This window comes from Ambystoma mexicanum, chromosome 4p (assembly GCF_040938575.1).
Source record: "Ambystoma mexicanum isolate Mex_15411 chromosome 4p, UKY_AmexF1_1, whole genome shotgun sequence".
In the NCBI taxonomy this organism is placed as follows: Eukaryota; Metazoa; Chordata; class Amphibia; order Caudata; family Ambystomatidae; genus Ambystoma; species Ambystoma mexicanum.
Window position 1 is genome coordinate 197,544,641 of NC_090927.1, and position 16,696 is coordinate 197,561,336.

The 16,696-nt window shown below is 46.2% G+C and overlaps 1 protein-coding gene across 2 annotated transcripts in view; it reads right to left on the reverse strand.

Moving 5' to 3' along the window:
- Nucleotides 1-16,696, reverse strand: part of ELP3 (elongator acetyltransferase complex subunit 3) — a 1,295,792-nt gene that overhangs the window by 275,506 nt on the left and 1,003,590 nt on the right. For both annotated transcript variants that reach the window (XM_069605694.1, XM_069605692.1), the window contains exon 12: nt 9,188-9,253. In XM_069605694.1, coding sequence (XP_069461795.1) covers nt 9,188-9,253 — 66 coding nt within the window. The remainder of the gene's footprint in view (nt 1-9,187; nt 9,254-16,696) is intronic.

Consider the following 16,696-nt stretch of genomic DNA (forward strand, 5'->3'; position numbering starts at 1 on the left):
CGATGTTGGTTTCTCTGTGAACTTAAATACAAATTAAAAACACAACCCCTCTGGATGCCGGCGTGAGAATAAAAGGCACAATTACCCCTGAATAGAGGAGGAGAGGAAGTGGTATGCAGCAGCGAACACCCAACATGAAGACAACACTGAGGGGCAGGACAGCACTTCACAGCAAAGTCAGCTGTGGCGCGGAAACGAGAGAGGAAGAGGAAGGAGATGCCACTGGTGAGGCAGAGAGCCAGTCAGAGTTAGCAAAAGCAAGGCCGAGACAGTCTTTTCTGGAGGCATGTGTAAGGAAGGCATGGTATCAACAGTAAGACAGACACAATTGACCAGAGTTCAAGGGTGTGATAAACGCCTATCTAAACATAAATCTACAGATCGGACCAAGCTACGACCATCAAATAATAATAATGCAGTCCTAGTGGAGTCTTGTCAAAATAAAAGGGCCTATAATATTGCCAATCCTTTACGCTAATTCACAAATAGTGTGGGGTAATGTTCATGAAAAAGAAAGAAGTGTTCACCAAATTATATGTCAGGATGTTCAGGCCGTTGGTCTCCCTTCCTCATGTTTTCAGCACGGGCAAGGTAGTTCACTTGAGCAAAGCACACACTCTGGCTTCTTCGACACGAGGACAGAGTTCTAATTCCAGCAACAGGGCCTTTTATGCCCAAGTCTCTTTTCTCATCAAAGTCTCTTGATTCAGAGGGTCTGATGTACAAAAAGAAGATACACAGTCCTTTTCTTCTTACAAGTATTCAACTGAGGTGCTTCACCCTGGATCCCCCTCTTCCTGTCTCAGATTCCTGTTATTACAAAGTTCTCAGAATATGCGTTTTCTCAGGTGACTCACAGGTCACCTCGGATCCCCCCTCAGCCAAGCTCAGATTCTTTCCCTTTACAATTAGTCTCCATCAGCCGGGTTCGAACCAATTGTAGTTCACCTTAGTTTATTGAAAACTTTCGAATGTGCAAAGGATTTAGCTTGACTCTATGCAGGACCACTTTGATACAAACTTCCCCTTTCACAATACAGTTGCTATTCAGTTGGATACCTAACAGAGACCTTCGAATGAGCACCCACGTGGTGCTGGAACACACTCTATACAGTACATCACTGGGCCTCCCAAAGTTCATTCACTCCTTTGGTTTCCAATTATATTAGTGTCGCTCATCACATGCGTTTCACAAACTGTCCTCTTTGGATTTCTTCATACAATGTTGCCGCTTGCAACCTTGGTCCAAGCACAAGCTGGTTTGGTATCAGTCTCTCTGACTCAGAGGCTGTGCTGTCTTTACTGGCACTGTGTCATGATAAGTGCCCCTAACCCTGGCAGTCGGGGTCCGCACCACAGTGTCCCTTCATGGCCCCAAGGGCACAATCATGTCCCCCAAGACTCTCTTGGAGTCAGTCCTGGCGCCTTTGGCACCAGGCTCATATAGCAGAAGGGGGAGCTGGAGGAGCTGGAGCTCACAATGGCAGTGTCACAACATGGATGCCACCACATGGTTCAGTTCCAGAACTGAACCATGCAGTCTAGCATTTAGGGTGTGGTCAGGCCTGAAGGCACCTGGGATACCTGCAGGGCTATATAAGCCACGCCCAAGCTGGAGAACATGCTTCGCGTTGCTCTGCTCTCGCAGCATGATGTTCACCACGGCCTGTCGGATCTTCTTCAGCATTCCGGGCCTACACCTGCAAGAAGAAGAAGAACACCATTAGTTATTCTTACCTGTTAGCGAGCCCAGCTCCTGTCATCCGCTCCAGTGTCCCGAACATCCAGCATCTCGGCGAACGCTCGCTTTCTCTCCTGGAAGCCGTAACCTGGGGAACAAAGAAAAGCAGTATTAGTAAGCGTTTAATCTTCACATTTAAACAACAATCGGAAGGCTCACGCTTACCTGAGTTGAACTCGCTGTTGGTTCATGCCCATTCCGGCCTTCCAACAACCTGCAAGAGAAAAGGCAAGGCTGATTAACACGCAGAATTGCTCGGCGGCGATTCAAACAACATCTACTCACTGCTCCGCATCCTCTCGGCAGCTACCATCCGAAACATAGCGACGGCCTGCAAGAGAGGGACAACACAAACACTGGTTAGCAAGAAAAGCACATAGTGCCGTGCTCCGCACTTTCACTTACCATCTCGAGCACAGCCCCAGCCACCACGGCATATTAGAACTCCTTCCGCACTTAACAGAGAAGACAAGACATTAACAGGGGCAATCACAATTAAGGACAAGCTGTCAAACCAACAGACTTACCTGAAGAACTGAGTTCCAGCAGGTCTGGACTCTCAGGGCCCATGCCAGTGAAGCAACTCGGTGGCGACGCGTCCATCCACGACACACCCCTGCACAGAACAGCAGGACGGAGAGCGCACCATTTAAAAAACCAAGGTGAGGAAAGCAGTAAGGGTCGTTGGGTCCACAAGGGAGGTGGGGTCTGGGAAAGAAGAGACTGTAAGCTAAAATCAAAACTCCTGTGTTCCAGACTAGATCCTTGGCAGAACAAGAACCCAAAAGGAGTGGGTCCAAGCCGGTAGCAGTCTAGCCAGATTGGGTGGCATCCCTGTGGATACCAGGTGAGCGTTACACACTGCTTTGTTGTAGGAGCCAAGAACAGTACTCGGTGGCAATCGCTCCTCCCTGCCTTGGTTATCGACGCGGGAGAGCCCTGGGTACCTTTGATGCACAGTGTAGGTGTGTTCAACTTTAGTTCCTAGTCTTAGGCTTCTTACTTTGCAAGGTTCGTGAAAGTAACAGTCTTTAAAGGACAAGGGCGCTTCCCTCCTTGCAACCCTCTCTGGTCTCGCCATCTTTCTCCTTGTATTAAACTGCCATCTTGGAACTGCGGTTTCCTCTTGTGCTTTTCCTCACTCAGAGTGTGCTTTCGTGCTCCGCTTTTTATCTGCCTGGGGAAGTGTGATGGAAGCCAGGTGTGTGCAATGATCAGTAATTGCCTGACCTTGCCTGACCATGGTATTGGGACATGTCAGGTATACGGCTCAGATGTATGTCCACTGTCGCTCACTGTGAACTACCCATGAGAAAGTGTTTGTGTCGGGAAAGGGGGCAAGAGGGTTGGGTTCCTAGGTGTCCTACCTGGCAAGATGGGGGAAAAGGTGTTACAGGCAAGGGGATACCGCGTCTCACCATCCGGTGCCCCACTTTCACTCCCTGAAGACCCCTCATCCAGGTGATTCTCCCGCACTAGTCCACCACCCCATGAACTGGATCCAAAAGCGATGGCCATGTCCTGGCTACCTGGATGACAAATCCCCAGGGACTAGCAGGTGAGAGACCTTCAGGTTTCTCACACATGATCATGGGGAAGCGGCGGTGGGCCCAGTGCGCAAGAAACTACACTACGTCCAGAACGCAAGGAGGAACGATTCCTTCCCTTGTAACGAAGAGAACGAACTGCAGAGAAATGCTGTGACAAGAGGACTGTGAAGCACGCTCATGTCCAAAGGCCAAAAGCCCGGAGAATGCCACTGCTCTCCAGCAGACACCCTCTTGTTGGAGCAGACCCAGTGGCGAAACAGGTACCTGGGTTGCTCATAGTGGATGCAGTAATCTATCTATTTTGCACAATATAACATACTCCAGAATTGGTCAAAAGTAAGGAAGGCCATGTGTGATACCAAATGTCCATATCCTTTCTCATATAGTTTGGCTAAAGGTCCACAAGCTGTGACAAAGTGACGAGATGTTTCTATGTCCTCTTTGCATATTCTACAAAGTATTTCTTTATAAGGAATACCTGTCCTAGTTACATAACAAATCTTTTCAATTGTCGGTGCCCTGATTTAATTAGGTAACTCTTGGGGCGGTTAAAACAAAAAACCTGGGTAGCAAACGTGGCGTAATTCCTCCTATGGTGCAGATGGATGAGGCTGGAGTTTATATCCCATATTGTATTGTATTTGGTTATTTATATAGCGCTCTTTCCCCATTTGTATGGCCTCAATGCGCTTTGTAGTTGGAACGCCCTCGGAGACCATAGTCCATGTGCTGGAGGTTCTAAAATGATATTATTTTTGCCAGTCTAGGACTTAGGTGGGTGGCTAGGCTCGACTAAGCAGTCCAGAAGGACAGGCACGTGGCTGGGCGCTGTTGGTGGTTTGCAATAGGGTGCTACTGTTGAAAAAGAGTCATGGCCAGCTATATCGAATTACTTTTCGTTGGTAGACGCTGTATGCTTGTGGCAGAGGTGTTGCAGTATGTCAGGTTTTTCAGTGTAGACGGCTATATGTGCTGCCAAACCAGATGAGCATAGACATAGCTGCATTCTATGGTGCATGGATGTTTGCCCGTGCCTGCGGCCTGTGTACACAGACGTGGTGTAGGTATACGTACATTATGCTTCGATGTTCGGCTGCAACGCTCTTTGTCCAGTGCAGATGGCATGGTCTCATTGTTCGAGGCCGCTCTGGTGCGAGAGTCTGAGTGGTGGGGGCGAGTACGTTTATTGCGGTGTACCACAGGGAAAGCTGCTGGCTTCCCTGGTGTATTTGTCAGGTAGGAATGTTGTTGTTCATGGGACGAAAAGTTGGGAGAGAGGCCTGGTTTCAAATACAGTAGGTTTTACAGTATAATAGGCAGACACAGGGGATACACTTAGATTCGAGGACCCTGTATATTGGGAGAGAGGCCTAGGTTTCACAATACGATTTGGGTACAGAAGAACACATCTAGATTTGAGAGTCCTGCATAGTGGGAGAGGGCATAGGTTTCACAGTACAATTTGGGTGTGGAAGAACACACCTAGATTTGAGAGTCCTGTATAGTGGGTGAGAGGCCTAGGTTTCACAATACGATTTGGGTGCGGAAGAACAGTTCGGAGAGAGGCCTGGTTTCAAATACAGTAGGTTTCACAGTATAATATGCAGACATGGGGGATACACTTAGATTTGAGGATCCTGTATAGTGGGAGAGGCGCCTAGGTTTCACAAATGGCAGACTTGGACACACTTCAATTGGGATTTCTAGTCATCAGCGCGGCCTACTGTGACCTAAGATTGTGTCTACCTTGTCCGTTGATTCTGGTTGACGGCAGTGTGGTCCTCCCTCATCAGGTTCTAGTGGATACTGTTCGGGCTGCTCGGGTGGTTGCAGGTGGGGTCACAGGGGGAGGTTACCAGGTTTCTTGGTCAGTGGTTGCCTGCTTCCCCTGCTGACATCTGGAGACACCTCTTGGGCTGCCTCTTTGTTGCTGTCCTTTGCCTTGGAGTCCTCAGCCACAGGGGCTGCTGGGCAAGGGGCTGCTGGGCAGGAGACTGCCCAGATCGAGTCTGCTGCCTAGGGGAAAAGTTGATTGATGACTTGCAGCAGGAGAGGCAATGAAGGAAACGCATACAGAAAGAGGCTCTCCCATGGGAAGGAAAACGTGTCCCCCATGCTCCTCGGCTGGTGGAACCTGCTAGTGAACTTCTGGCATTTGAAATTCGTCACCGTCGCAAACAGATCGATCTGGGGTCTGCCCCATTTTAGTCACAGACAATTTCCTAGTTACGGCTTGTAGCAGTGGACGTGTTCTACCAACTATTGTGTAATTTATACCGCAGGCTATGTCCATAGCCTCGTAGTGCACAATAGGGGCACCCAAGTACCAACTTGGGGACACCCTTCTTTTTTCAACATTTCTAGTGTGGTTGTTCTTTGTTAGACCTTCCACCATTCTGGGAGGGTGAGGTCAATGTGTGTTTTGCCTTTGGCAGGAACCCTTGGGTATCTCTGCCTATACTCCAGAATGTCTGGGCAGGCAGGAAGTGGGGTAGGAATCTTCCACCCCCTCTCCTTTGTCTCCCAAAGTGCCTGAATAAGACCAGCTCCCACAGGGGTCTGGCTTTCCCGATTGGACAGCAAAAACACCCCTTTCTGTAAAATGCTGCGAGAGATTGCTGAGGTGTGTGTGCTGGAACGGTAAAACAGGTGAAGCTTCTGGAGTGAAAAGCAAGTTGATCACTGGAAGCTGAAGTAACTGAAGAAGACGACGGCCAGAGACACCTGCAGACCCTTTTCAAAACTGTGAAGTGTAAAAATGTGTGCAATGCGCTCCTGGTAGGTCTATATGTTAAAGTCGATGAATAAAATTTCTAATCTTGAGGTGCGGGGAGAGAAAGCCTGCCCTGACACATGGGTGGGAAATGTCAAGAAAACGAGATCAAAGTTCCCAAATATACGACAGTAATGAACTTACATTAATCTCTAAATTAGTATGAGTTATACGAGAAATGATCTTGCATGACCATCAAGTGATGAAATTATTCTTATGAAAGTAATGATTTTACACTTATGTAATTTTTTTAATGATTCTTTTTTTTAGAAATATTACCCCTGATGAAGAGATTCTCGAAACGCGTTGGGCCACATGAATAAAAACCTTTTCTATGCCCAATTACTATTGTTCTACAGTTGAGATTTATACTTTAATTTGAAATTTGTCATAACATTGAAAAATAATTGGAACAAGTTACTTACCTGTAACTATTGTTCTCCAGCATGGGTATGATGGTTTTGGATTTCACATCCATGGCCGCAGTGGGCGTAGCGATAACAATCTTGCAGGGAAAGCCCTACTTCCTGATAGTACTGGCTGACAGATGCCTGTATTTCTACAAACAGAAGGCTACTTGATGTTTTCAGATAATGCTTGCTCTAACAACCATAATGATCTTAAAGAGGGAGCACAAACTCCAGTCTCAGCACCTGCACCGGCACTGACGACGGTACACCAAAAATGGAACAAAGTAATTTGCCTTCTAGGTGCTCCAACTATGTCATATTCACTACGCAGGACAAGGCCACAGTGTTTGCAGGAGATGCTGCCTGACGACACTTAGCACGTTTGCTACGTCCACGCTTCAGAGCCTTTAAAATTCAGGGTTCAGACCCTCTGTTGCAAAACTGTGGTACCGTTTTCATCGGGACACCTGTGGGAACACGGAAAGGTAGGACATGTGGTGTTGGCAGCGTGTTTTGGTGGGTGGCCAGAGTGAAATGTCTCTGAAATTTGCGGGAAATAAACACAATTCCTGCACATTTCACTCTGGTCACCCACCGAAACACGCTGCCAACAACACATGGCCTACCGTCCCGCATTCCCACAGGGGTCCGAATGCAATGGTACCTCACATGTGCGGGTGCACCTACCTGGGCGCAAAGTCTTTTGGCACAGTAGAATTTCAGGAATTTTGCTCAAGCGCACACCATACAGATTTGGGCCTTGGGTGTCGAATCCACCAAGGAAAACAGGGAATCCCATGCATTTCCAAAAAGAGGACACCCATGGGAATCCGCAGAGGTCTCCAATTACTGGAAAATGTGATGGGCCTGCACCAAAATGCAGGTCTTTTGGAGAGTGGCCCTGGGTAGGATAAAGGATATAGATGGAATCGAGAGGAGGCAGCGACCAACTTCTAGTATTTTTCTGGGGTAGAAGCTACTGACGAGGGCTGGAGGCAGCTCTCTCACATGATACACTTCCTACTGTTAGCAGCCTGGGCACGTGTTGTAATACTCTGGAAACAGTCAACATAACAATGGGTGCTGAAGGCACAGGACCTTTATGACATGGAAAATTTGACCGGAGCCCTTCACGACCGCAAGCCATTCAGCGAGATGGCATGGGCTCCCTTCCTGACTAAATATAAGACTCGCTCTCACCCAATGAGTAAAAGGGAAGGCTGCAGCTGTCGCCAGCAGCGGCCATGCCCACCGTACATAGGTACTCACCCAGAGATGCTCCTTGAAACGCCCATGCTCTTGTGCTGCAATAACACTTAAATCATAGACACTGTAATGATAGACCCCACCTGCGTGCTGAGACGTTTGAGTAGAGACGGCTACCTCAAGGGGAGGGAAGAGAGGGGGGAACTTTTGGAGAGGAAGGGGGAATGTTAGCTGTTCTGTCTTGATTTAATACTAACAATTGCATGAACGTTATGATTATAAGTATCGAAACCAAAACTAAGAAATATGCATTGTTCTCTTGATAAATTCCAGGTACATGCAGCAGTGTTATGAATCTTAAAATTTGCAAAAATAATAAAAACAAGTACAAATAAAATACAAGTCCCTCCTAACTCGCTACTTACTTCTAGTCTGAGAGGAACATTTGCCATTGGGTAAACTTCAATTAACCCTCCACAATTTGATAATTACATTCTTACTTAAGCCCAGTAAGCCCCACGACGTTCAAGGATCACATCAGTCGTTATCATTGTTGAACGTAGATACAAAGATCTGCGCCCGGGGTTCTAGCGACGGGACTAATGCCTCTGATGCCATCCCTAATCCATGCCGTTCAATAGGATTTATTCCTAGATGCTCCATTGAACCTCAATCCCAATGTGTTGGCAGTTACGGTCGCAATGGATCCCGAGAAGGCATTTCACTCAGTGTCTTGGAATTTTTTGATTGATGTGACGGAGAGCTATGGATTTTGTGGTTACTTCACGTCTTGTATTTCATTGCTATGATCCCCAGCCAACAGCTATGATGAAGGTAGGAGATGCCTTTTCAGAGCAAATTCAGTTTGAAAGGTGAACTTGCAATGGGTGTCCCCCTTCTCCTTTACTTTTTGCTATGATTATTGAACCTCTTGCACACCTCCGAAGACACAGACATAGCCGCCGAGGCATACATCTTATGTGTGTGCGCATGTGTGTGAAGTTTGCTTGGCCTATGCTGGACCTGTTCAGTCTGCACAGCAGCAGGATCTGCCTGCCTATCGCTATTCCTATACATTCATTTATGGATACAAGACTGGTCTGCAGTCCAGGGGTAACGCAGACATGAGAATCTGTACACCATATGAGCATCCAATACACCACCTCAAAAGTGTAAAATACAGTCAGTCAGTAACTCTTTATGCGGTATACACCATTAACAGATTCATAAACGACAACACATTAATATCACCTACATCCTAAATAATCTAAATTATGCCAACAACATCTGAATGCTCTAAAACATCTACCAAAAGCCTTTTTTACATAATTTAGAACATCGTACATAAAACCTTCATCATTATCATGCATAAATAGAAACATAGCATCCGTACACGTCTTATGTCATTTCTAATAAAATGTGGCCTAAGCCATCTCTGTCTCAGATCAGTAAAAAACATACGAATTAATAACAAATGTCTATGGTCCTCATCACCTGAACAGCTCACCTGATACGGCCTCACTTTGTGATGAATCTCTTGGATGCCAACCTCCCTTGTTCTCACGTCGCGACACTAGAAAAAAGAGAAAGTAAGGAATTGGCTTCAAGATGAACCAACAAAGTGTCCTAAAAGAGCAAAAAATAATGTTCATCTTCGGCTGCGGTATAGTAAATATATTTAATGAGATCAGAGGAAAAAAGCACAGAATATCGTCCACGTTAACCGTAGTCATATTTTTGCAAAATTGTTTCTTTATAGACTTTTTGGACTGGGCCTTTAATTTATTTTGTGATCTTTGTTAATATGTTTATTTGTATTTAAAAAATATCCACTAACCAGTCAAATATACACACACAGCAAAATGCAATACAAACAAGAACAATAGATAAACACTTCATAAAAAAATGAAATACATACGCATCATTGTATAAAACTGTTCAATACAAAGCCCAAAGGAAGTCACATCAACTCAGCATAAAACATCCACATCGGCCTTCCTCACCTTTATAGCTGTCTTTAAAAATGTTAATAAGCCCCAAGCCACATACAACGAATTGGATAAAGGGAGATATACTGTAAAGCTGGGCGACATTGTCTAAAATTCAACTGTCTAAGCACAGGAAGGAGTATATATTGTCTTATAAGTGGGACAAAATATCACCAAGTGCAAAAGGTCCTCCACTGCTGCCCCACACAATAGACTGCTGGACACATCCATAAATCCTTTCCAATGGAATGTGCGGGCTCTAAGCAATAAGCCATTGAAGCAGGCTCCAGTGATCAGTCAACGATCAGATTTTCTATGGCTCATAACAAGATATTGTTATATAGACTCCACACTGCTAATGGATGCATGCGATCTGTTTGCATTAATCGGATGTTGTCTACAAGCCTCCTTTGACTGGTAGAACATAGTTCTTTTATACGTGTTCTTTTGTGCTATAGTCAATACATTCTGAGGTGAACAAAGTGCTACAGCATTCCTCTTTGACAAATGGGTAATGATATGAGATAGCCAAGGAATTGTATGCCAATCTGCTCAGGCTAAAAGTGTATTAATAATAAATTGGGTTACAACTAGCTTTGGGTTGGACCAAATACAAAGCTAATGGAGAAGCAGTGCCAAATGCCAATCATCTTCTAAAAATTCAGCACCCAGTTCTCTTCACTATCGGCCAATGACTCACTTTCTACTCTCTCCTCTTCTATCTCCTCCTCTCTTGATCTACTTCACCCCCTTTCCTTCTTCTGTCCAACCCGGAAATCATCTCAACCGTGGCTCTCTCCTCAACCTCTCTCCATGTAACGTCTCCTCGACGTCTTGAGAGACTCTGGCTCAAATCTCCTTCGCTATCCAACCAAACCTCCTACTTCTCTTACCACTCTCTTTATGACTCTTGCCTCTTCTCGGCAAAACACTCCTACTACTCTAACCTTCTTCAATCCCAAGCCTCCCACCCCGCTGCATCTTCCAAACTCTCTCTCGTCTTCTCTCTCCTCCTACCCAATCCCTCAACCTCCTCCACCCTTTCTCCCTCTGTCTTTGCTAACTTCTTCTCCTCCAAGATTCTTGCCCTTTGGCAAAAAAATCAATTGCTCCTCGGACCCCCCCCTTTCTCTTTTCTCCCCTTCCAACTGCAAGACTGACTTCTCCTCTGTCTCCCCTTCTGACGTCTCCATCCTCCTCTCCAAAGCCCACCCCTCGTCTGCTCCAACTGACCCTTTCCCTTCCCTTCTTATCCCTAAGATCTACCCTCTTCTTACTCCCTACCTAACTTCCTTCTTCAACACCTGCCTTTCCTCGGCTACCTTCCCCTCTGCTTTCAAGCATGCCACTATCATTCCGATTCTGAAGAAACCTTCTGCTGATCCCCTGCTCACCTCCAACTTCCATCCTATCTCACTTCTCCCATTCCTCTCTAAGCTTCGAGCGCCTTGCTTACTCACAGCTCTCAACCTTTGTCACTAATCTCTCTCTCCTTCCCCCTTCTCAATCTGGATTCCGTCCTAAACACTCTCCTGAAACGGCCCTCACTTACATCCTTAACTCCCTCCCCTCCGCTCGTCACTCTAAGCAATCCTCTGTCCTTATTCTTCTTGACCTCTCTGCTGCCTTCGACACTGTCCATCACCCCCTTCTTCTCAACACTCTTTCTTCCTTTGGATTCAAAGGCTCTGTACTTAACTGGCTACCTCTTACCTCACCTTTCACTGTTTCCTGGGGAGGCCGCTCCTCTCCTACCCAGCCTCTGGAATACGGAGTACCACAAGGCTCAGTGCTTGGCGCTTTCCTATTCTCACTCTACACCTCCCTCCTTGCCCCTGTAATCTCCTCATTTGGCATCTCTCACCATTTCTATGCTGACGATACGCAGCTCTTCCTTTCCTTCTCTTCCTTCTCTCCCGACCTCCACCTTAAACTCTCTTCCTGTCTTACTGCCATTAAAAACTGGATGTCTTCTCGCTTCCTTTCCCTCAACACTGATAAAACTGAAGTAGTTTTCTTCCCCTCCAACTCCCTTCCCTCTCCCTCTCCTCCTCCTTTCATTCATTTTCCTCCTTCTAATTTTACTATCTCCGCCCCCGCTCGCCATTTAGGCATTCACTTTGACTCCTCTCTCACTTTTTCCCCCATCTTATCTCTCTCTCTCCTTTCGTGCATGTCGCTACCACCTCTTTAATATTTGCAAAGTCTGCCCCTCTCTTACTTTCCATGCTACTAAACTTTTAATCTCCTCCCTTATCTTCTCTCGCCTCTTCTACTGCGCCTCCTTACTCTTTGGTCTACCTACTTCTCATCTTGCCCCCCTCAAATCTACCATTCTGCCATCCGTACCCTCGGTCTCCTCTCCTCCTGTGACTCCATCTCTGCTTCCCTTTCCTCCCTTGGCTGGCTTCCCTTTCACTCCCAACTTAAATTTCATTTTCTCTGCTTAGTCTTCAAATCTCTCCACGGTCTCGCTCCCCCTTAATTCTTTCTACATTCCCTCTCGCTCCCTTCGCTCAGCTAACCACTTCCTTCTCACTGTTCCTCATTCTCCTTGTGCCTACTCCCGTTTCCGCTCCTTCCAACTCCTAGCCCCCCTGCAATGGAACTCCTTACCTCTCTCAATCCGCTCTATTCCTACCTTTTCCTCATTCCGCACGTCCCTTAAATCTCTCCTTCTCCATTCCCCACCATGAAACCATTGCACTCTTTCACCATGATCATCTCCCTTACCCTCCTCCACCCCATTTTCACCCGTTTACCCCTTCCGTTTCCCTCCTCCTCCTCCTACCTATCCCTCCCTCTTCCTCCCAGTTCTAATGCACTACTCTCCCTCTTCCCTTCTGTCTAATTGCTCTACTTACTGTTTTGTTGGCCCGATTCATAATTGTAAATTGCTTCTACTGTTACTGTTATTATGTTAATTGTTATATGTATCCTGTTGTTAAAATGTGCAGCGTTTTGGAGTAAAGCGTTATATAAACTTAATAAATACAAATACATGCACAGCAAAGCTGGGAGCTGAACCCGGTAGACCCAATAATCTTTAAAAAAAAATGTATTCTCCAGGATCAGTAGCTTTGATGATGTTGCAAAACCCCATAAAGAAGCCCCATTGTTGATAGCTTGTTTGTTTTAATATTTGTATTGCGCGCCGGACCCGAGGGTATCAGGGTGCAGAAGAGCAATAAGGATATTTTCAGCTTGGTTACCTTGCTGTACAGTAATATACAAAAGAATATACAAAATAGAGGGACAACTATATAAAGGATACAAATTATATCTACAAATAAAGCAAATTATATTTACGGCTGATGCAGGTAATATATACATATATACTCATGGAGGTCATTTTCTTTGATCCACAGGATGTAGTTGCGCCTGAAGTGTGGATAAGTTTGGGTAACTCTTAGAGCCGGAGGGAGGGAGTTCCAATGTTGTGCTGCTTTAACCTGAAAGCTGGTGCCCCCGGTTTTGGAGCGTTTGTATCTACGCATAATGAGGGTATCGGAATTGGATGTTCTGGTGGGGCGGTTGGAAGAGTATCTGGTGAATCTGTGGGTGAGGTATCGGGGAGCAGCGTTATTAAGGCATTTGTGAGTAAGTGATGCTATTTTCAGGGCAATTTTGTCTTTGGTCGAGAGCCAATTGTGAGCTCCTCTAATGTCTCAGATGTGCTCTTTTTTGGGGATGCTCAATGCCGCTCTGAGAGCATTGTTTTGAAGGATTTGGATTTTATTTGTGATGTATTTATTGGCTCCTATGCAGAGGGCATTGCAGTAATCCAACTTTGATAGAATAAGGGCTCTGGTCAGGGTCGTGCAACTGTGAGGGGAGAGGAAAGGTTTGGCTGCTCTGATAGTTTGCACGTGTAGGCTGTGGAGGAGGCCATGGAGCTGACCTGTTTTTTAAAGGACAGGGTGAAATCTAGGTATAAACCTAGCGTTTTTACTTCCTTGGCTACTTTGATAGTGTTTCCGTCGAAGGTGAAACTTGAGTAGTCGTGACCTAATTTGTTGATGTTGGGGGTTGTGCCGAGGATGATGAGCTCAGTCTTGTCATCATTCAGGCATAGGCCATGTGAGGCCATCCATGCCTGAACAATGTGGTACACCCTGTTCACCAAGGCCAAATCCTTATCATAATCTCCCATCAGCGGTATGAGGATCTGGGTGTCATCTGCATAATTAGTGTAGGTGACACCCAGATCATCGAGATCCTCGAAAAGGGTCTTTGTGAAAATATTGTAAAGGGTGGGTGTGACGCAGGATCCCTGGGGCATGCCACAGGTGATTGAGATGGGATTGGCCGCTGCGGATGTGAAAAAAACATGCATAGTCCTGTTACTGAGGAATGATTGAATCCAGCCTATAGCTTCCTGAGAAAGGTGGGCTGCAGTGTTAAGGTGAGTACAGAGAATGGTATGATCGACTAAATCAAACGTAGATGATAAGTCGAGAAGGAGGAGTAGGGCTGTCTGGCTATTGTCTCTGAGGGTATCAATTTGTGCCTTCAGATTAATCAGGGCTGTCTCGGTTCCATGTTGGCGACTGAAACCGGACTGACGGACTCCCAGGAGGTGGTTTTGTTCCAGGTATTGCTGTATTTGAAGGTAGTCTACCTTGTCTAATATTTTGAGCAGGAATAGGACGGTGGTGATGGGTCTGTAATTAGTGGGTATGGAGGGGTCTAGGGTTTGTTTTTTCAGTAGTGGGAGAACCCAGGACTCTTTGAGGTTGTTGAGAATGAGGCTTTTAGAGAAGGAGGAGTTAATGAGTTTGGTCTGGCTGCGTCATTTATAATTTGTGAGGGACAGGGATCTCCCTGGCAGTTGGATGGTTTCAGGGTGAGAATAACTTTTTCGACCTCAAGTGTGGTAACTTTAGAGAAGCTGAAGCGGTGGGGAGGTTTGTGAGTGGCCTTAGGTATGACGGTGGAGTTGGTAATGGTGGGTAAGTTTTCTTTTTTGTTAGCAATCTTGTCTTGTAGGGTGGCCACCTTGTTAGAGAGTGCATGTTGTACACTGGTGCAGCAGGGTTTGTCCTTGACACAGGTGTTGGGGATAGAGATGGGTGTTTCCAATTCTTTAAGAATAGTGAATAGTTATTTTATGTTAGAGTTCGAATTGGCTATTCTTTGGTTGTATGAGTCTTGTTTGGCCTGAATTATTTATTTCTTCTAAATGGAGGATATTTTAGTGAAGTTTATTTTGTTGGACTCTATGGGTGAGTCTTTCCAAATTTGCATTTCTCGACTCGGAGGGATTTGAGGTGTGGCAAGAACCAAGTGTTCAGGTGTTTTTAGGTTTACTTTTCCTAAGTTTCAGGGGTGCAAGTGTCAAGTGCTGAGGTCATTATTTTGTTGTATTCGTTGACTAGGGTGAAGGGGTCACCAGGGTCGCCAGGGTCAGCAAGAGAGTTGAGGGTTGGGAGGATGAGTGGTACTAGCTTTTCAGCTGTGATGATTTTTTTGTTTCTGGTGGGTATGGCAGGGGCATGTGGGTTGTTGTGGGAGGTGGGTGTATGGGCATCCAAGACGAAGGTGACGAGGTGATGGTCTGACCAAGTTTGAGGTGAATTGTCGGTGATGGTAACAGGGCAGTTGTGGTCTGCCACCCAGTCGAGGGTCCTGCCTTTATTATGTGTTGGGAGGGTGATTTATTTGGTTGAACCCTAGTTCAGCCAAGGTGTCAGCTATGATTGTGGCATGTTGATCTTTAGGGTCTTTGAACCCCAGGTTAAGGTCACCTAAGAGGATACTATGGGTAGCGTTTTTAGCTTATCGGCGAGGATAGTTGAGGTCTTCTTCGAAGGATCCTAGGGGGCCCGGAGGTCTATAGAGTAGGTTAATGGTGAGGGTTTGGTCATTCGCGATGGGCATTTTAGCTGTAAGAGATTCACAGGAGTTTTGTTTCTCGGATGGAATGAGTCTTGGAAGAAGATGGGTTTTGGCAATGATGGCAAGGCCACCGCCACGCGATTCAGTTCTATCCGCTCTGAGGATGGTAAAGTCATCTGGGACAGCTAATGTGAGAGCGGGGCCTGTGGCTGTGTGGAGCCAGGATTCCGTAATGGCCTGGAAGTCCAGTTTTTCGGAGTGGATGAGTTCTGCTATCTCAGTGGCATGGGCTACAACAGATCGGGTATTGATAAGGGCGCCTCTGATATGAGTTGTGGCGGCTTTAGGGGCTGTGGTGGTGGGAGGGTGTATTTGGGAATGAATGGGGGGAAGTTTGTGCAGGTTGTTCATGCAAGCGTGGTCAGGAGTCTTGGTGTGTCTCATGGTAGGCGTGGGGAGTTTGCTAGTTCTGGAGTTAGGTTCTCTCAGGGAGCGGGTGAGTGGTTTGTATATCTGAGGGAGTCTGGCGTGTAGTCTGAAATTTCTGATGGTGGGGTGGCAGGGGTTGGTCGTGGTGGGCTGGTTTAGCACTATTTTATGCGGAGGTGTCAAGGTATTTGGTAATCCTTTGAGAGACATTATAATAGGCGTGCGAGGGAGGCCACTAATGCTGGTAAATTGGAGTAGGTGGAGAATTATCCTCAGTAGGATTGTATAAATGGCTGGTAGGTACACATTGCTAATAATGCTAGTTAAAAAGGTCCTTGATTAAGAATAGGAGGGGTGAGTGCTGTGGGGCTAGGCAAATATAACAATGCAGTGGCTAGACATATGGCAGATTTTACAAAAGGCCAGTCACAGCGGCAGAACAGGTTTAGGCAGGTAATAAGACTTACTATGCAAGGCAAAAAGTTTGAGCCAGTAGATGTACTATATTGAACAATCAAGGTTAGACATCAGTCTAATAGAGCCAGGCAATAATTAGCAGTAGAGCAAATATAGGTTAGCCTGTACTAAGATAGGAGCAGTGGTGGGAATCTGCTGCCTTTGTCCGTGCCTCATAGACCTTTAAAATAATGGGGAGTGGTTGACCTTGGCACATGGCCATAACGCAAGATTTTTCTCCCAAAGATTGGCTCATCCTGATCTTTAGCGTTTGTTTATATGAGCTGAGCCAGTTACCACTGATG